Source organism: Balaenoptera borealis, assembly GCF_965194805.1.
Source record: "Balaenoptera borealis genome assembly, chromosome: 16".
NCBI classification, from domain to species: domain Eukaryota; kingdom Metazoa; phylum Chordata; class Mammalia; order Artiodactyla; family Balaenopteridae; genus Balaenoptera; species Balaenoptera borealis.
Window position 1 is genome coordinate 50,452,484 of NC_138872.1, and position 20,533 is coordinate 50,473,016.

The window sequence follows — 20,533 nt, forward strand, 5'->3', positions numbered from 1 at the left end:
CTTTGGGAATGAGCTGGGAAATAAAAGTGAATAAAGTGAACTTGAACTCTGAGGGTAAGGTGGTAACCTAGGTTTTCTGGTCATGACTGGGGTCTGATAGTGACGGGCAGACTCCGGTGTCCAGAGTGCTGCACGATTTTTTCTGCGGAGGTCAGAATGTCCAGGACCTCGTTGGCTGTGGACTTACGTCTTTCAGAAGGTAGAGGAGGGACAGGGGAACAGAGGTGATGGGGTAAACTGATGCTGATGGAGGCGGTGGGGCATGATCAGGCAACCTCGGCTCTTCACGGCCCTTTGGCTAGAACTCAGAAGAGGGAAGCTGTTCACACAGGAGGAGGGCTGCTTGGCAGACAGGCTTCCAGAATCGTGAGGAGGGAAGGAAAGTGAGGAGGGGTCTAACCAAGGTTTAGCCAAGGAGTGCAGAGGGTGTGGTGTCAGGAAGCCAGCATACAGAGAGGAAGCCCCCATCCCCAGAGAGGAAGAACAGAGTGGAGAAGGCCCGAGCCCTGGACGTGGACCGGCTCTCCACAGGCAGCCAGGTGCCAGGTCTGGGCGAGGGAGTCAGTGCCACCCCTGGGCAAAGGTCTTGGCTGGTGATAAACACATATTTGTGAGCCCGGGAGGCCACCCGGTGTGTTCTGTGAATCAGAGCACAGCACTGTGGTCCCTGGGGTTGGGCAGACGCGCTGGGACTGAAGCGGTTCTTTGGGGTGTAAGCTGAGCTGTTGCCGGCCTGCACCTTCCCGGGCAGTGGTTGTCCATCACCTGGGCAGAGGTAGGGTGGGTGCCTGCAGATGAGGTCTGTGCGACATCTCGCTGGGAGGGCTGATAACAGGGACGTAAGATGCTTTGTGCAGCCTTGGAACACGGAGATGTTTAGCAGGGTGCCGAGGGTCTGTGTTTAGGTCCAGAAACCACCGCGGAGGGTTTGGGAGCTCCAACTCGGCAGCAGCGTTGCCTGGCCACTTTGCCCACCTGCCGCTGTTGGCCGTTGCCTGCTAAGCCCTGGGCTGGTGTGGCTTATAGCAGTCCCCTAGTTTTAGCCAGTTGTTTTGCATTGATCTCTGCTTTCCCTTGTTTAGGCCTCTCTCTCTTCCTGGGTCCGATGTTGTTGGTCCTCAAACTTCTGGCGTGCATTGGGAGCTGAGTCTGATTTTCCTGCTGACATAGTTGGGGCAGGAGGAGGTGTGTCCCTGAGCATGGGCTCCGGTGCGGTGTGGCCGGCAGAGGCCCCTTTCAGCGTGGTCCACGCTCACTGGCTCACACGTGCACAGGCACACACATGCGCAGGCACACACATGCGCACGCACACACATGTGCACAGTCTTGCGCACACGGCTTGGGTCCCGGTCGGCGGCGATGAGGCCCCTCAACAAGTAGGAACAGCTTGGTCGTGTTGTCATTGCTGGGAGTATCTTCCTTACTTCAAGTCACTTGGCAACACACAGACCCTTCAGAGAGGAGGTCCTGGTGAAGAATACATGGGAAGATGTTTAACCTTAAAATCCAGCAGGATGGAACATTCACCCGGGAGCTCCTCACAGAGCAAGTCTGACGGCGCTTGCCGTCTTGCTGGGGGACTCAGCAGCCTGTGTCCAAAGCTGTGAGACACTTCCCTTTCCACGAAGTGATCAAGAGTCTATCCTGGGGAACATAAGGGGACACAAGTGGAGAAAAGCAAGGCTTTTTTTTTTTTTTTTTTTAATAAAAATGAAAAACTTGAAGCAGCCCAGGGGTCTGGCAGGGAAAAACTTGAAGCAGCCCAGGGGTCTGGCAGGGGACATATGGTATATCTGTAGAGTGAGATATTATAGGGCCTTTAAAAATGCTGGTTTGAAACAATATTTAATGAATATTCAATGATATGGGGAAATCTCTCTGTTTTCTTGTTAAGTGGGAAAAAAAGCATGTCGAATTACATAGTGTATAAATGTATGTAAGATGGAGGACAGAATCGAGTGAAATCTAGGAGAATGTTAATGGTAACCTTTGAGTTTTGGGGTTATGAGTAGTTGTGTTTGTTTGTTTGTTTTTATAATCCGTGTTTCGCCAGGTTTTGTGTGCAAAGTGTGCTTGCTCTTTATGGACAGCAGAAAGCTTTTGCTTTGGTTTGGTCTGGCGTGGTTTTTAAGGCATTGAGGAAACCAGCCCACAAACCACCCTCGAGCTGCTGCTCCCCATACCGCGTGCCAGCGTACAAGGACGTCTTGAATTGTATGAGGTGCCTCTGTGTCCTCTCTGTTCCTGAGCAGCCCTGGTGGCAGGCTGGCACATGTACCCGTGGTGCCAGCCCCCTCTGGAGAAGGGCAGGTGCTGGAGCCAGCAGATCGTCCTTGTCCCTAGAACATCCGCGTGGTCAGCACGTTAGGTGTGATTCTCTTGTGCCCCTTCGGTCCCCACTGGCCTGCTTCTTGTGTCTCTAGGTTCCTTTTGCCAGCACTTGCTATAAGTGGAACCATACAGCATGGCCTTTCTCGTCGGCTCGTTCATCTCAGCAAGTCCATTCACATTCGCATACTGCAGCAAGTGCCATCCTATCCCTGGTGGCCCTCCTGTGCACGCAGGCACCTGGTTTGTTTGTCCATTTACCTATCAGTATGGTTTGGGTTTCCTGATTTTGGCTACTGTGAATGATGCTGCTATGAACATTCTTGTACAAATCCTTCAAAATTAAAAAAAAATTTTTTTTTGGTGGAGAAATACACATATTTATCATGTTGGCCCTTTGTAAGTGTCTGGTTCAGTGACATGAGACATTCAAACGCACAAATCCTCGTGTGTACGTGTCTCTGGGAGTGGGGTTGCTGGCCATGTGTGTGTCTGCTTCCCATACAGGGAGTGGTCAGACTGGGTCCTGAAGTGACCTTTCATTTTGAGTCCCCACCGGCAACACGTAGAGTTCTGTAGCTCTACGTCTTGGCCAGCGTTGGCTGTCATCAGCCTCTTTCCCTTTTAATCAGCTTTATTGAGGTATAATTTATGTAACCAAGAACCTGTATTTGTGTCAGGCCTGCAGTTCAGTGGCTGTGCTGACAGGTGCACTCACCTGAGAAGCCATCACCTCCCTCCACTCTTTTTTTTTTTTTTAATTTTATTTATTTATTTTATTTATGGCTGTGTTGGGTCTTCGTTTCTGTGCGAGGGCTTTCTCTAGTTGTGGCAAGCGGGGGCCACTCCTCATCGCAGTGCGCGGGCCTCTCACCGTCGCAGCCTCTCCTGTCGCGGAGCACAGGCTCCAGACGCGCAGGCTCAGCAATTGTGGCTCACGGGCCCAGCCGCTCCGCGGCATGTGGGATCCTCCCAGACCAGGGCTCGAACCCGTGTCCCCTGCACTGGCAGGAAGACTCTCAACCACTGCGCCACCAGGGAAGCCCTCCCTCCACTCTTTGCAGACTATGCCCCCTGCCCCAGACCTGGCCACCGCTGACCTTTACATCACAGACTGGTTTGCATTTCTGGTGTTTTTCTATGAGCGGAACCACACGGTGTGTAGTTGTGTGTGGCTTCTTTCTTTCCCCGTGTCGTGTGGGCTTCGGCCACATCGCCGTGTGTAGTTGTGGTTCATGCCTCCTTTGTGTGCAGCGTTCCACGTGTGAGGACGGCAGTGTATTCATCTACTCTGCACGTGGGCTTTGGGAGACTTTCCGTGTTTGGGTCACTCTGAGTAGTGCTGCTGTGAAAATTCTCACACGTGTTTTTGGTGAGTGAGTGTCTGTGTTTCTGTCTGGGATGCAGTGAGGGGGGGATTGCTGGGCTGCAGGTGCAGCCTTAGTAGATACCACCCAGCGGTCCAGAGCAGTCGAGCAGTTTCTATCCCATCAGGAGGGTATGAGAGTTGTGTTCGCTCTATATCCTGCTTCCGTCCTCGCCATGCTGAGGGCCGTACAGCATTCCATCCTGTGGATCACCTCCTGTTAAATCCTCCCAGTGGGTGGATTTTTAGCCTGTATTGAGTCTGTTTATAATAGAGAACGATGCTGAGGGGAATACCATCGGTTACTGGTATGCTGTGACGTTCCCTCTGTGTTGCTGCTGTTCCTCGTCATCTTACTGTTCTGTAGGTGTAGTGATTAGTCACCGTGTAGGACCAAGGTCCCTGTTCCTTTGCTGGCTGTGAACAGAGGGCTGTCCCAGCTTCTCAGGGTCACCTGCACTCTTCACCATGTCCCCCTCCTCCACCTCCAAAGCCAGGTCAGGACCCTCTTTCCGTCTAATCTGTCAGACTTGCCGGCAAAGGGTCCCCACCTCTGAGGGCTCCAGATGACATTGGGCCCACCCGGGTAACCTAGGGTCCTCTCCCCTCTTGAGGCCCATAACCCATCACATCTGCAAAGCCCCTCTGCCCTGTGGGAAGCATGTCCCCAGGTTCCAGGGACTAGGACTCTCCCACCACAGCCTGATGAAGGTTCTGTTATTTTGTGTTGGTAGGGATTTACAGGCTGGTCGGAGGAGTGCACGTTTGCATTTCTGCAAGATGCTGCCAGGATTAGTTACTGCTGTGGACTGAAAGTGTGTCCCCCCCAAATTCACACACTTACACCTGACTTTCAGGTGGTGGTCTTAGGAGGTGGGGCCTTCAGGAGATGATCAGGTCAGGAGGGCGTGTTGTTGTCCTTGTAAAAGAGATCCTGGAGAGTTCCCTTGCCCCCTCTGCCCCTGAGGACACAGCAGGAAGCCATCCCACCAGGCACAGAATCTGCAGCCGCTGTGGTCTTGGACTCCCAGTTTCCAGACAGTGGGAGATAAATGTCTGCTGTTTGGAAGTCCCAGTCTGTGGAATTCAACCCAACCAAGAAATACCACAAACTGAGTGGCCTAAAACAGCACCTACTTACTAGCGCCCAGTTCCTGTGGGTCAGAAATCTGGGCATGGCTTGGCCGGGCCTCACAGGGCCTCTGTCTCTCACAGACTGTGCTCAGGTGTGGGCTGGGGCGGAATCCCTTCCGAGCTCATGTAGTTGTTGGCAACAGCCGGCCACCCTCCGTTCCTGGCCACGGGCCTCTCCCCGGCGCGGCTTGCTTCATGGAGCAGCAGGACAGTCCCGTGCAACGTGATCACGGAAGGGACGTCGTCACTCGGCCTTATTCCAAGGGTCAGAAGCCAGTCTCAGCTCGCACTACCCTCGGGAGGGGCATGTTTGGGGTGGGAGTGCCGGGAGGCGGGACCTGTGCCCACCTGCTAGTGCCCGCACACTGTTCTGAGACCCTCCTCTGTCTCCACGCACGCCGTGGTGCGAGGTGTGTGGCCTTGACAGAGGCCTGTGCTGTGGCCTCCCCCTTGGGAGGACGCGTAAAGGATGGTCAGGCATGTCCAGGAGGACTGCTTAGCCTGGGGCTGCCTGCACGGCAGTGTGTGAGTCCCAGACACTTCTGTGTGTCTGCCTGTGTCGCTGGAAGTTTTTTCTGGTTCCAAGAGGACCTAGACATTTTTTTGTTTTTGTCAGTCTCTGGGAACTTGGCGAGACCTTATTTTCCCTCCCTAAGGAGTAGCACTAAGAACAGCGGCTGCCTGTCTTGGGTTTGGGAACAGCGCCCTGACGCTGTGCGTTGGCTTCGTGTTGGAAATGCATGGGGAGCCTGACTGGGTCCAGGAGGCGAGGTCTGGGAGCTCTACTGGAAGACCAACGCCTCCAGCGTGGGGACCGAGCTGCGTCTGCAGCCCCCCCGTGAAACCGCGGGCTCCCCTGCTGCCTGTGAGGGCGTGTGCTTGGGGCCATGCTGCCTGGGAGCTGCGTGCCAGTTTCAGGTGCTGGATTTAATACTGCAGAGGAAGGCATTGATTAACATTTTCTCTTTCATTCCTAACTCAGTCTTTTATCACTCAGTTTTTGTTCTTTGTTATGAATTTTTAACAAGTTGTCCTGTGGCTTTTCATGTTGTTAGAAAGTAGCTGGATGGTTAGGCACTTAGTGTTGACTGAACAGACATAAAGACAGAAGAGAGGTTGGGGGATGTGCTGTGTGGTGGGACGTCCCTCCTTGCCATTCCCTGCAGGTGGGTCTGAGTTGAGCCTGGACAGGTACGTGGGAAATGCTTCCACCTGGGGGTCAGTCAGGCTGTGCCTAGTGGTCTTCATTCTGACTGGCTCCTGCTCCCTAGGAGCGATGGAGAACTAGGCTTTAAAACATCTGCAGTCTTGATTTGTACACACGAGCTGAAGCTGCGAATTAACTTGGTTTGTTCCCTTTGCCCTGATTACCTTGTAATTTCCTAGGGGTGGAGTGAAGATGAATTTTCTAGGGGTCTTTTGTTCTGAGTTGGTGCCAACAGATGTGGGAAGTGTGACTCCTGAGGGAGGACTGGCCGTGCGGGAGAGAAGGAGCCCAAGGAACGTGGCTTCTGCACCAGGTCAGGTTGTCCTTGACAGGCTGGCGCTGTGGCCGTGGATGCCCCACTCAGGTGGAGACGCCCCATGCCCGAATGTGGGAGGCTGCGAAGACAGGGGTGTGTCCTTCTGGTCAGTGCCACCCAGCTCTCAGCCTTCCTCCTGTGTGTCCCTGTCTCGGGGGGCCCGTGGGGGTGCCTGGTAGACTCCCCAAATCACTAGGATGTGGGCAGCTGTCAAGATGAAACTTGAGGAATTCCCTGGTGGCGCAGTGGTTAAGAATCCGCCTGCCAATGCAGGGTTCGAGCCCTGGTCCAGGAAGATCCCACATGCTGCGGAGCAACTAAGCCCGTGAGCCACAACTACTGAGCCCACGTGCCACAACTCCTGAAGCCCGCACGCCTAGAGCCCGTGCTCCACAGCAAGAGAAGCCACCACAATGAGAAACCCGTGCACCGCAATGAAGACCCAACACAGCCAAACAAAATAAAGAAAGAAAGAAAGAAAAGAAAGAAAATATTTGTTAAAAATCTGAAAAAAAAAAAGGAAAGATGAAACTTGAGTGACCTTTTTGGTAGCCTTCTTCCTTCTACCTCCCCCATCTCTGAGTCTGTGCTCTGAAGCACCTCTTGCACAGGCGGCAGCATCAGCAACCAGGTAATTACAGTGCTCCTGCCTCTCCAGCCTGTCACGTTTTCCCAGAGCTGGCGAGCTGCTTGGTGCTTAGCTCCTCCCTGCTGGGTGCAAGGCCAGCGATGCAGAAACGGGGTCAGGAGGCCAGCAGGACCAGTGCTCTGCAGCATCCCCTTTACTGTCCTGAAAAGGAGTGAAGTTAGTAGATCATCTGTTCTACCCACACTAGGAACTAAAACACACACGTACGTATACATACGTCGGTAACGTAAAGGAGGAAGAAAAGGGTGCAGTGAGATGTCGTAAGGTCGTTTGTGGTTAAGCAAGTCAGTGCTTGGGGACAGTTGTACTAGATGCTGAGAAAGTGACAAGAAAAATGTACCTGATATAGGTATTACTGTGGGTGATGTGATTTTTTTTCCAAAATGGTGAACAATTCTCGTTAAAATTCCGAACAAACAACACAGTCTCCTGTGATTCACAAGGTGGAAGCATCCCTGCAAAACGTGGTGTGAGGGTGGGGCCCACACGTTGCGCGGGGCGGGTCAGGGTCTCGGCACAGAGCGAGAGCCACCGGTGCTGCGCTGTGAATACCCAGCCGGCGGGGACACGTCGGTGGGAATCTGAATGCTCAGGCTGCAGGTCCTGGCCGGGTGCTGCCCGAGACAGCTGGGTGCCTGGTGGACAGTAGAAGTTTAAAAAGCCTCTTGTGTCAAGTGAATTGCACTCCTTTCAGAAACCCCATGAAACAGTAGGAAGACCTTCTTAAGAACTCGTGAACACCTCAGGTGAGAGGGGCTGACAGTCTGGGAGGTGCAGAGAGCTGAAGCCTGGGCTGTGAGGGGCCAGCAGGGACCCCCGAGCCAGGGGCTAAGTGACTGGGCAGCCCCCAGTGGGGACACAGGAGGTCTACTCTGGCCCCTGGCGGCCTCCCGAGCCCTGTGTCTATCAAGGGGGTGTCTGCAGTCCTAGAGCCTGAGGCCTGGTCACCTGGGGACCCCTCCTGTGTGTGAGCTGCTCCCGCCCCCTTGCGCACTGGGCAGCTGCTCCAGCTCCTGAGAGCTGGTTTGTGTTCTCAGCAGTCATGCCTGTGCTGTACAAGGTGTTAGATGCTTTCCATGAAACCTCTGTTCCTCACGTTCTCAAGCACAGGTGGGGTGAGGTGAGGGAGAGGTGATTGAAGTTCTGCAACAGCAGATATTGAGACCTAAGAGCTGTCGGAGCTGTTCAGCCGTGGAGTCTGGCTGGCACCATCCTTGCCTACAGGAGATGCTGCCTCTTCGGGCTTCGGGCAGGCCTCTCTTTGGACTTGCCGTGTCAGTATTTTCTATGGATTCATAAAGCACACCGTACATTTTTATCCAGATTTGGGAGGTGGGCAGGTGAGAGGGAGAGCACGCATGAAAAATATACGTGAGTTGTTTTGTTCTGTTTTTTTAAAATTTTTGGCTGTACCGCACAGCACGTGGGATCTCAGTTCCCCACCAGGGATCAAACCCCCACCCCCTGAAGTGGAAGTGCGGAGTCCTAACCACTGGACCATCAGGGAAGTCCCCTACTTGAGATTTTTTTGACCTCCGAGGGAGTGTGTCAACCTGCAGGCTGTCCGTGTTTTCTGCACGGCCGGCTCCCCGGCCATTCTCAGCTGGACACTGCCGTCTGCTGTGGGGACCTGCTGTCCACTGCCCTCAGTCCCCTCACAAGGCTGCTCAGCCTTTCTGGGGGTGCCAGTGCCACGCTGTGGGGAGGGCTCCTGGGCGGGAGTCTCACTGGTTTAGTGGCCCATTCCCTGGGAACCCTGTTCTCCAGGAGCCCTCTGACCCAGCTGGTGGGCTGTGGGAGGTGCGGGGGGACGTGCTGGGAGGAGAGCAGATCTGACCCCCCATGGTGCCCGCTCCTGGCTCTGAGTGCCTGTCCCCACAGGTCTCTCTTGGGCATTTGGCAGAGCTTTGAGCAGAGCCCCTGGAGGGTGGGGACTGGTCATCCTTTCTGAAGTTGAAGTCGTGAGTAAGGGGTCGGTCGGGCGCAGGCGGTGGGTGGGTAAGGCGCCCGGCTGTGCAAACCTCACGGTGTGCAGAGGCTGGCGTCCTCCCCAGAGGCGGGCGAGGGCAGCAGCCCCGCTCCCTGTGCCCTGCTTCCCCCTGGGCCCTTCCTGGGCGCCCGCTCCTTCCCTCAGCTCCAGGCTGGGCCCTTGGACCATGGTGCCACCTCGGTCGGGGTCCTTTCATGGGGGCTGCCCATGGCGGAGGGTGTCCAGTCCCCATGGCCAGAGCCTGCTGGGCTGGTCCACCACATGGAGGTGACATTGCGTAGAGGATGGGCATCCCCATCCAGAGCCTTCCTGGAAGTTGCTGTTTCCAACACTGTCCTCATGGGGCCCAGCTCACAGCAGCTGTAGAGCCAGGACTGAAAGGAGGGTGTCCTGGGCCAAATCTGAGCTTCCTGTTTGACAGAGAATTCCAGGAGTTTCCACCCAAAGAAGTGGGTTATCAGCAGACAGTTGAGGGGAGGGGTGGATGCAGAGGAAGGATGGTGGAGACGGGCCTGAGTTCTATTCCTCCCTGAAGAGTGTTTCTTTAGCTTGAGAATATGTGCAGGAGAATCTTCTTTCCCTTTTTAAAAAAAAATGTGGCAAAATATACACAACATAAAATTTACCATTTTAAATATTTTTGGGTGTACAGTTCAGTGGCACCCCCATCAGCTCCAGAACTTTCTCATCTTCCCAACTGAAACTGTCCCCACTAAGCACTAATTCCCCACCCCCTCCTCCAGCCCCTGGCGACCTCTATCTACTTTCTGTCTCTGAATCCGATGCTCTAGGGACCTCATAGAAGGGATCATACAGGATTTGTCCTTTTGTGTAGGGCTTATTTTACTGAGCATAATGTCATTAAGGTTAATCCATGCTGTAGCATGTGTCAGACTTTTCCTTCCTTTTTATTATTTTTTAAAATTTTTATTATTATTATTTTTATTTTTGGCTGCATTGGGTCTTCGTAGCTGTGCACGGGCTTTCTCTAGTTGCATCAAGTGGGGTCTACTCTTTGTTGCGGCGCGCGGGCTTCTCATTGCAGCGTGCGGGCTTCTCATTGCGGTGGCTTCTCTTGTTTCAGAGCACAGGCTCTAGGAGCGTGGGCTTCAGTAGTTGCAGCACGTGGGCTCGGTAGTTGCAGCACGCGGGCTCGGTAGTTGCAGCACGCGGGCCCTAGAGTGCATGGGCTTCAGTAGTTGCAGCGTGTGGGCTCTAGGGTGCGTGGGCTTCAGTAGTTGTGGTGCGCAGTCTCTAGAGCGTGGGCTCAGTAGTTGTGGCGCACAGGCTCGGTAGTTATGGCGCACAGGCTTAGTTGCTCTGCGGCATGTGGGATCTTCCCGGACCAGGGATCGAACCTATGTTCCCCCTGCATTGGCAAGCAGATGCTTAACCAGTGTGCCACCAGGGAAGTCCCTTTCCTTCCTTTTTAAGGTGGAATAATATTTTGTTGTACAGATGGACTTCATCCATCTTTGGACACTTGGGTTGTGCCCACCTTTTGACTATTGTGAATAATACTGCAGTGAACATGGATGTGCAAATATATACATGTTTGATTTCCTGCTGTCACTTCTTTGCAGTATAAACCTGAAGTGGAATTTCTGGATTACGTGGTAATTCTGTGTTTAATTCTCTGAGGAAATGCTATACTGTATTCCATGGTGTCTGCACCATTTTCCATTCCCACCAGCAGTGCACAAAGGTTCCGATTTCTCCACATCCTCACCAATGCTGCTTATTTTCTGGATTTTTGATAATAACCATCTAATGGGTGTGATGTGATACCTCATGTGGTTTTTTCTTTATTTTAATTAATTAATTAATTAATTTTTTGGCTCCGTCGGGTCTTCATCGTTGGGTCTTCATCGCTGCACGCAGGCTCTCTCCAGTTGTGGCAAGTGGGGACTACTCTTCGTTGTGCACGGGCTTCTCATTGCGGTGGCTTCTCTTGTTTCAGAGCTTGGGCTCTAGGTGCGTGGGCTTCGGTACTTGCAGCACACGGGCTCAGTTGTTGTGGCTTGCGGGCTCTAGAGCGCAGGCTCAGTAGTTGTGGCACACGGGCTTAGTTGCTCCGCGGCATGTGGGATCTTCCTGGACCAGGGCTCAAACCTGTGTCCCCTGCATTGGCAGGCGGATTCTTAACCACTGCACCACCAGGGAAGTCCCTCTCATGTGGTTTTGATTTGCATTTCCCTACTGATTAGTGATGTTGAGCATCCGTTCATGTGCTTATTAGCTATTTGCATATCTTTTTTGGAGAAAGTCTTTTGCCCATTTTCTAATTGGATTTTTGTTGTTGTTGAGTGGTAGGATTTCTTCATATTTTCTGAATATCAGTCCCTCATCAGATATGTGATTTGCAAATATTCTCTCCCATTTCGTGGATTGTGTTTTCATTCCGTTGAGTGTCTTTTGATGGGTGGGAGCCAGGTTTTGACACATGGTTAGAAGTTAGGCAGATGGAAGGACATTGGGGATAGAGGTTCCACATGCAGCTCTCTGAGGTTGGCTTCGCATACGCACACACAATGTGTGAGAGCAGTGTCTGCATTAAAAATGCCCATTTCCAAGCCTTCTTAGAGCAAGTGTTATAAACAGCCAAGAAGCTGATGACATTTTTAAGGCTTAAGGGAGGGAGAGGAAAGACAGCTTTTAGGAAGTTTCCTGATGGCCCACAAACCAGTTGAAGATCTTACATCTAAAGTAATGCATCCAGCACTGGCCCTGCTCCTACCCACCTTTCTCGGACTGACTTTTTTCGCTTAAAAGTATAAAAAAATAATAAACAAGGATCTACTGTGTAACATAGGAAACTATATTCAATATCTTATATAAATCTATAATAGAAAAGAATCTGAAAAAGGATTGTATAGCTGAATCACTTTGCGGTACACCTGAAACATAATTCAACTATACTTCAATTTTAAAAACTATAAAGAATAAAAACTAAAGACATGGCAAGCAGAGGTTCTCCAGGTACCTCTCCAGAGAAATGGCATTTTAGACATTACTGTACCACTAAATCATGCTCCAAGCACGCTCCCGTTGTCAGTACCTGGGAGCTGCGGTGAACCCAAGAACTCAGAAGACCCATTAGCTTTGAGAAGCACACGACGTGGGCCGATGCTGAGACCAGCTGCCCTCCCTTTGGCCGGTGCCATTGGTACCTGGCTTGGGCCTCTGGGGTGACACAGAGGGTGGCCAGCTGGGGTCGCTGGGCTCCCTGGGCTGGAGCCACACTTCCACTTGGCTTCAGGGACCTCTGGGCCCTGGCCAGGTGGGTCCTTCAGCCACCCTCTGCTTCCTTGCAGGGATCGACTACAAGACCACCACCATCCTGCTGGACGGCCGGCGGGTCAAGCTGGAACTCTGGTGAGTCAGGCTGTGCGGCCAAGGTGCCTGGCTGCCACACTTCAGTTGTTGCGCGGGCCGGGAAGCCAAGTGAAGTGACTCAGGAATCCTTAAAGAGACTGGAAGGCGCCCTGTTTACGTGTCAGTAGACTAGCTGTTGACACCGCCCCTGTATAAACATGGGCTGGAACGTGATGCAGAAACCAGAAGGCCCAGGGCTGCTTGTTCGGGCAGAGCCCAGCTCCCTTTGCCCACAAAGACTCACTTCCACAGGGGCCACAGCCCCTCTCGCCTCGCCCTTTACTGGGCTCCACGTTAGGGCATTTCCAGAACCTCAAAGTTGAGATGTAAATTGCTCCAGGTTTGGGGTTCTCCAGCCCCGCAGGGCAGTCTCCTGGGGTGCCCAGGCCCATGGAGGTTGGCCAGCATGTGCAGCAGAGTAGGAGGGGGTCATGCTGTGCATGCTGGGGTCCCACGGGCCGCATCCCCAACCCCCTTTGTTTCAGGGACACATCGGGCCAGGGAAGGTTCTGCACCATCTTCAGGTCCTACTCCAGGGGCGCACAGGTAAGACCAGCGGTGTTGCCGGGGCTGTTCTCCAGAGGGGCCGCTCTCCTCACACATGCGGTGCTGTCAGACACCACGTGCAGGGTTCTTTCCAAGGAAGTTTTACGTTTGAACATCAGCCTTCCATCCAGGAGCCCAAACAAGGATGCCCCTGAGTGGAGGGATCTCAGCCTTCAGAGGGTGCCAGGGCCCCACGAGCTCCTGTGGCCCTCGCTGCCCAGAGCTGCTGCGGGAGGTGTGTGGGAACCCCGTACTGTGGAGAGATCCCCCATCATCTGGTTCACCAGGGGTGACTTCTCCCTGTGCTGAGTGAGGAGGCTGCCGGAGCTCCCAGGGCCAGCCGGTCTGGATCACTCATCAGACCACGGGACTGGGAGCTGGAGCCGGCCACCGTGGGAGGGGCTGTCGCAGGTCCTAAAGGGCAGGGCATTAGCAGGGAGCGGAGGTGGGGGCTGTCCCGGGCGGGGCCTGCCCTGGAAGAGCACTTAAGCTGTGGCCTGCGAGGGGGCTCACTGGGGGGCCTGGGGACTTGCTCGTCCCTCTCTGTGTCTGCTGGGCTCCCTACGACGGGCTTGCATGCTGACCGGGTCTGTGTGTGATTCAAGGCTGGAAGGAGGGGAAGAAGCAGTTGTGTGAAGAGACCAGCTACCCACTCGCTGCTTCAGCATGAGGGGACTGGATTCACGACCAGCCCTGTTTGTGCAGGGCGGGGCCGTGACCCCTTGGGCTTCTGGAATTGCTGAGGAGACCCCTCAGTCAGCCCTGTCCAACCATTTTCCCCAGACAGGGTGCTCCGCCAGGGGGCCCATGGGCCCGTGTCAGGGCCTCTGGCTGTGTGGGGCCTGTCACCCCTTCAATCTGGCCTGGGTAATGGGGAGCCCCGGGCGTCCTTTCTGCCTGGTGAGCAGGAATCGATGGTGTCTTCAGGTGACCAGGCTCCCCCTCCTGAGCCAGAAACGCTCAGGGGTGGTGAGAGCCCCTCCCTCCCTGCTGAGGTGTGAATGTGGGTGGAGGACCCTCAGGCTGTGCTCAGAGGCTCCGTCCTTCGTCCTTCGTCAGCTCTGTCCTTCGTCCTTCGTCCTTCGGTGGTGCTGCCTGTCCTCTGGCTCCACCCCCCAGTGTGTGCCTGGTGTGAGGGGCCGCAGAGGTGGTGGTTAACCTGGCAGTTCCACCTGGAGCAGCTGGTGCTGGGTGGTCAGGGACAGCAGCCCTCAGGTGTGGACGGCACCGGATGTGAGGTTAAGGAAGGACAAGGCCCTCACAGCCGGGCCCTTGAGGACGCACGGGGAGCGCTTGAGCACCAAGGAGTGTGTCCCGCGGGCCACCTTCTGTAGAGGAGGGACCCTGACAATGATTCATACATACAAGGAAGTGAGAAAGCCATGTTCCGAGGGGAGTTGTTCATTATTCCTGGACCATGGGATTACTGATGAGTTCTGTTGTCTTCCCTTTGCTTTTGAATGTTTCCCAGTTTTTTATGGCACACACATTGTTACTTTTTCGATAAAAAAAGAAAATGAAGAGATAAGGGGAGTAGTTACCTTGGGTTATGATAATTGGGCGATTGGGAAATATCACGGAAGGTCCTGGGAGACTGAACCTGAACGGGCTCAGATGTCCGCTTGCTCGGATGTGAACACGGAGCAGGACAGAAGGGCACGCCTGAGAACCTGGGCGTTCGCCAGAGCATGCGCTTTGGGGAAGGGAACACCTTTACCACGTCCACATCCTCTCCAGAGCAGTCAGCAGTCAGTGTGTATGTGTCGTTGCTTGCGCTTAATTCTATGCTAATTCCAGGGGTTCTTGTTGCTTCTGGGCTGGAGGAGCCTTGCAGATTCTGAGTGCGCATCTCGGGCCTGGATGGTGGGTGGATAGGTGGTTTTTGGCCGCAAAGCTGACCGTGGGTGCTCCTCCCTAGACAGTAGTGCCTCACCTTTCCTGTTTCCATCCTGCCTGGTTGGTGTTTTCCAGAGTTGGCACCAGCGTGGCTTTGTGCGGCCCGTTGGTGCAGACTGGCATAACTGTCTTCCCAAGTCTTGTTTTTCCTGTCACCCTCCTACCCTCGGTTAAGAACAAAGAGGCCTTGCAGATCTCTCAGGGCCCAGGCCACAGAGCCACCAACCAACCCCTGGCCCTCTCTGTCTTGTGGCCCTTGTTTTCTGTTGCCGATGTCTGAGGTGGCCACTCATGGCCCAGGAGACCCACGCTTCCCACTCAGGGGGAGAGCGGTCCCCTGCGCCAGTGCCCCCCGGCTGCGCGTGTGGAGGGATCCAGGGGTGGGCAACGTCCTGTTTAGTTGGGGTTTGGGGTCAGCTGGATTAGGACCAGGGGGAGCTCAGTCAGGCACTGGTCTCCTGGAGGGAGGGTTTCGGGTTTCACATGGAGAGTGGTCTAGGTGCGTGCTTACCATCCAGCGAGTGCTGACTAGGACACCAGCCTGCCACTTGGCCCCGCCTGGGTGGGGCGAGTGTGGGTCAGCGGCTTTGATGGCTGCTCCCCTTGTCAGTGTGCTGGCTTCTGGGCAGAGCCCGTGCGTATGAGCGTGGGCAGGTGTGTTCAGCCACAGCCCCTGGTTCCTTGGCAGCTTTACCACACAAATGCATTACTCACTCCAAAACTAACTTAATTAAAAACCGCACCTCTGTGCTTTAGTTGGGGTGGTGATTGCATAGGTATATATATTTGTCCAAACTCATCAAACTGTTCATACCTAAAACCTGTGGGTTTTTTGGTGTATAAGCTCAGTAAATCACCTTGGCAACAATAAGGGTGCGCACTCCTAGGCCCAAGCTCCACATCCAGAGATTCTCTCTTACAGCTCGAGTTATATGTATGTACTCAGAGGTTCATCGCTGATGTTTGTAATAAAATTAGGTGCATTACCTGAGACCCAACAGCAGTGCTAGCTGATGAGCCTGGCATGAGGTGCTGGCCGCTGTGGGGAAAGGGCCCTGCGGGTGCCAGGCGGTTTGCACCATGACCCAGTCTGGGTTAGGAAACGCCTGGGAGATGCTTGAAAGACAGATGATTCCTGGGGGGGTTAAGGGACCAGAGCTTCTATTTATACCCTAGAGTACTTACTAACTTTTAAAAAGCTAAGCAAAAAAATAAGAAAAGAAATATAGTGAGAATCTCTTTGCCCCTCCTCTGGCTCTTTGAGATACACAGCTGATTCTGGAGTCCTTTGAGGGGGTGGTCCTGGTAACCAGGAGCCTCATTTTGGTTTCTCAACTATCCCACCTGTGGTCGACCCTAGGTGTTTTTCTCTGCCAAGCCCATGATCACTTAGGTCCCTGTCTGCAGTGTGACCAGCTCTGTGTCCTTCCTCCTGTGACCTCTCTGTCATCACCCTGCCCTGTCAGACTTAGGTGGTGGTTGGTGGTGGTGGGCAGAGGCTGGCGCCAGCCAGGGGGAGCAACCAGGGGCAGGCTCCTTGACAGCCTCAGGGTGCAGTTGAAGCCTGAACCCAAGAAATGGGCTTCTCCTCATTTGCTTGAGCTTTTAGGCCCTCCCCTCTTCTTTCCCCACCTGCCAGTACTGGCCCGAGCTTTCGCTAGGCTTGGTGGGTCTGTGTGATTGGCCGGGGCCCGTGAGAGCCTGCCAGCAAGATGCGGTGGCCCTGGGGAGGGCAACCAAGTGGGCTGTGAGCACAGCCTTCCTCCAATGCCCCAGAGTCCAGCAGTGGCAGCCTTGCACCGATCCGATCAGCGGAGACCTGTGGAGGGGCTGCAGCAGTGACCTGGACAAACCATCTTTCTCTAGACTTTTATATATAGAACATCCTTGAGTCCACCATGATTGGGCAGTGGAATCTGAGTGGGAAGCTAATCATCAAAGCTCAACTTGGGGAGGATATTCAGCGAATTCCCATTCATAATGAAGATAATACTTATGATGAATTAGTGCTAATGATGCAGCGACTCTTCAGAGGAAATCTTCTGAGTAATGATGAAGTTACAATAAAATATAAACATGAAGATGGAGATCTTATAACAGTTTTTGATAGTTCTGACCTTTGCAATTCAGTGTAGTAGGATACTGAAACCGACATTATATGTTAACTGCCAACCAACACGCCTTGAATCAAGTCAGGTGAAATATCTTCATCAAGAACTGATAGAACTTCTAAATAAAGTGAATCACTTTTGGATAGCTTGGAACCACCTGGAGAACCAGGACCGTCCACCAACATTCCTGAAAATGATACTGTGAATGGTAGGGAAGAAAAACCTGCTGCTAGAAAAGGACATTTAAAAAAAAAAAGCCTGCTGCTTCTGATTCTTCTGGAAAACAGTCTGCTCAGGTTATGGCAGCAAGTATGTCAGCTTTTGATCCTTTCAAAAACCAAGGTGAGGGACTTCCTTGGTGGTCTAGCGGTTAACGTATTATTGACCGGAGATGTATCAATATGTTTTTAGAGAGTGATACAATTAACATCACCATGCAAAGTTGTTAGAGCTTAAAATTGATCATGGGTTCATTATACAACTTACGATTGTTGTTATCATTCACATTTTGCTCCATTAGGTTTTTGTTCCAACCTTGTGTATATTATAAATGTAAAATTTTCAAAAATGACGCATCGTGAAATTTTGAGTGAAGTAGAATATTTTGGTGAATTTTATGCAGATTCTTTTCTCTGATTGTCCAAGCGACATATACACTAGTGTCTCAGAAGATGATAGTTCTTCAGAATATAGTTTTGATTCAGACGATGTGAATAGTAGACCAACAAAAAGACAAAAAACCTTAGTGATTGATTCTGATACGGAAAGTGAAAATGAAACTCCTTTGCTTCTGCAGAAAAGTGGATCAAAGACAACATTTCTTGAAAATTAGAGGACTTTACAGGTGTGTCAGGTGTAACTATTGAACGTGATAACCCGCAAAGTGTTAGTGAAATAACAGAATTAACTTTTTGACCGGCCAAACTAAAAATCGCCAGCCACAGGCGTTAGTTTCTGCAGAAATCCTCCGCTCCATAATGAGTTAAGACTCCACGCTCCCAATGCAGGGGGCCCAGGTTCGATCCCTGGTCGGGAGCTAAGAGCCCGCATGCCACAATGAAGATCCTGCATGCCGCAGCTAAGACCCGGTGTGGCCAAATAAATAAATTAAATAAATAAATATCTAAGGAAAAAAAAAAACCAAGGTGAAATCAATAAAAATGTCCTGTCAGCGTTCAGCTTAACAGATGATCAGGTTTCAAGGGCCAGCCAGTGCTCCTGCAGAAGACTGTTCAGGAACTCGCAACAGCATTGCTTCCTCTTCCGCAGCTTACCCACCAGGAATTCAACCACAGCAGCCACCATGTACAGGAGCTCAGACTCAAGCAGGTCAGAGTGAAGGTCAGATGTGCCAGCAGTACCTGCAGCAGGCTGGCCATGGCACTCAGCAGCCACAGGCACCTCCCAGCCAGTACAGCAGAATGGTATTCAGTATGCAGGCTGTATCGGCCAAATGCACCTCAACAGCCTCAGCAGTTCCAGCGACATGGCCAGCAACCAACTTCTCAGGCACCGGCTCCTGCCTTTTCTGGTCAGTCTCAGCAACTTGCCTGCTCACCTGGCTCAGCAGTACCAGGCAAGCAGTTACCCACCCTCCATAGACTTACAGCCCACTAATTACACTGTGGCCCCTGCCTTACAACCCAGTATGGCTCCAAGCCAACCCGGGGCCTGTCAACCAAGACCAGGTTTCACTCTACCTCCTGGAAGTACCAATTGGGTCTAATCCTTATGCATGTAGCCGTCCTCCCTTCGGTTAGGGCTATACCCAACCTGGACCAGGTTATCGATAAAGAGGCTCAGTTACACTCCCAAAATACTCCAATACTACTATTTTAATTCGTACTGAAGTACAGAAATTTAAAAAGCAGAGCATTTTTTTATGATATTGTTGCTGTTAATTGAAAGTATAATTTGCTGGGGAAATAAAAGACAAAAGTGAAAGGTTTTTTTTCCTCCCCTGCTTAAAAGTAGCAGCTTCCTAGTCATTTTGGAACACTACTCTTACATGTGTGCAAAGTGATTGACTTTTCTAGCTTGCCTTGTCCAGAGGATATTAAAATGCTAGGTTGGGGACTTCCCTGTTGGTGCAGTGGTTAAGAATCCGCCTGCCAATGCAGGGGACACGGGTTTGAGCCTGGTCCGGGAAGATCCCACATGCCGCGGAGCAACTAAGCCCGTGCACCAAGACTACTGAGCCTGCGCTCTAGAGCCCAGGAGCCACAACTACTGACACCCGCGCACCTAGAGCCTGTGTTCCGAAGCAAGAGAAGCCACCACAATGAGAAGCCTGCGCACCGCAATGAAGAGTAGCCCTCGCTCACCACAACTGGAGAAAGCCCACATGCAGCAACGAAGAGCCAACGTGGCAAAAAATACTAAATAAATAAATAAATTTATAAAAAAAAAATGCTAGGTTGAAGTTCAGCCATCTTACTTGGCTTTTTACTATTAACACGATGTACTAAAGTAGATCCTTTTTTTCTTTTTCCCCCCACCGCATGTGGGGTCTTAGTTCCCTGACCAGAGATTGAACCCACGCCCCCTGCAATGGAAGCTCAGAGTCTTAACCACTGGACTGCCAGGGAAGTCCCCTAAAGTAGATCCGTTTGAGAACACAACTAGATATTATGTATAAAATGTAACATTGATAGCTTAATAAAGATGATAGAATCCAAAAAATAAAAAAATTAATAAATATTACATAGGAAGCATAAGCAAGAAAATAAGTCCCCGTCCAGCCCTTCCATGTGTGGTCACGTCCGTGGAAACCTTTTCTGTGTGGTGTGTGGAGTGTTTATACTTGTATTTTTTTTAAAAACTGCCCTGTATGTAACGTTTGGGATCCGTGTTTGTCACCTTGCAGTCTGTTATGCATGTGATCAGCACAGGTGCTCTCAAGTGAATCCTTACTTTCATCGCCTGCCTGCCTACCTAGGGAGTCTGCACCTCGCTGGACTGCTCAGCAGCCCTGGGGGCCGCACGTTTAGTTTGTTTCCTGATCTTTGTCTTATGAGCGATGCCGTGATGAGCATCTGGCAAGGCTGGTCTTTAGATACGTCCTCAATTATTTCTTAGAAGGGGGTTTCCAAGTTGGAAGGCGGGTGGCTATACCCCCATCCCAACACCAAGGGAGACGGCTTTGGTCCCTGTGCCCCCGGGAACAGGATGAATTCCTTGTCAGTGTACTCTGTTGCCCACCACAGCAACCGATTCCCCTCTGGGCCTGGCATTCCTCCCTAGCAGGCAGCTCCGCCCTGCTCTGCGCAAGACTTTCCATCCAGGGGCTTCCCTGGTGGCGCAGTGGTTGAGAATCTGCCTGCCAATGCAGGGGACAAGGATTCGAGCCCTGGTCTGGGAAGATCCTACATGCCGCGGAGCAACTGGGCCCGTGAGCCACAACTACTGAGCCTGCGCGTCTGGAGCCTGTGCTCCGCAACAAGAGAGGCCGCTATAGTGAGAGGCCCGTGCACCGTGATGAAGAGTGGCCCCCACTTGCCGCAACTAGAGAAAGCCCTCGCACAGAAACGAAGACCCAACACAGCCATAAATAAATAAATAAATAAATAAAATTAAAAAAAAAAAAAAAAAAGACTTTCCATCCAGGGAGCAGGA

At 52.3% G+C, this 20,533-nt stretch overlaps 1 protein-coding gene and 2 pseudogenes across 5 annotated transcripts in view; all 3 read left to right on the top strand.

Annotated features, from left to right (window-relative positions):
• Positions 1-20,533, top strand: part of RAB40C (RAB40C, member RAS oncogene family) — a gene marked incomplete at its 5' end in the record, with an annotated part of 29,913 nt that overhangs the window by 5,310 nt on the left and 4,070 nt on the right. For 2 of the 3 annotated variants that reach the window (XM_082361585.1, XM_082361587.1), the window contains 2 exons: positions 12,305-12,365; positions 12,851-12,911. The exons of the other annotated variant lie outside the window; for it this stretch is intronic. In XM_082361585.1, coding sequence (XP_082217711.1) covers positions 12,305-12,365; positions 12,851-12,911 — 122 coding nt within the window. The remainder of the gene's footprint in view (positions 1-12,304; positions 12,366-12,850; positions 12,912-20,533) is intronic. 3 annotated transcript variants of the gene reach the window in all.
• Positions 14,003-18,129, top strand: LOC309613972 (protein TFG pseudogene; annotated as a pseudogene). Its single transcript has one exon. The product of its transcript is annotated as a protein TFG pseudogene (transcript).
• On the top strand, positions 17,486-18,711 carry LOC309614236 (protein TFG pseudogene; annotated as a pseudogene). Its single transcript has 2 exons — positions 17,486-17,495; positions 18,064-18,711. The product of its transcript is annotated as a protein TFG pseudogene (transcript).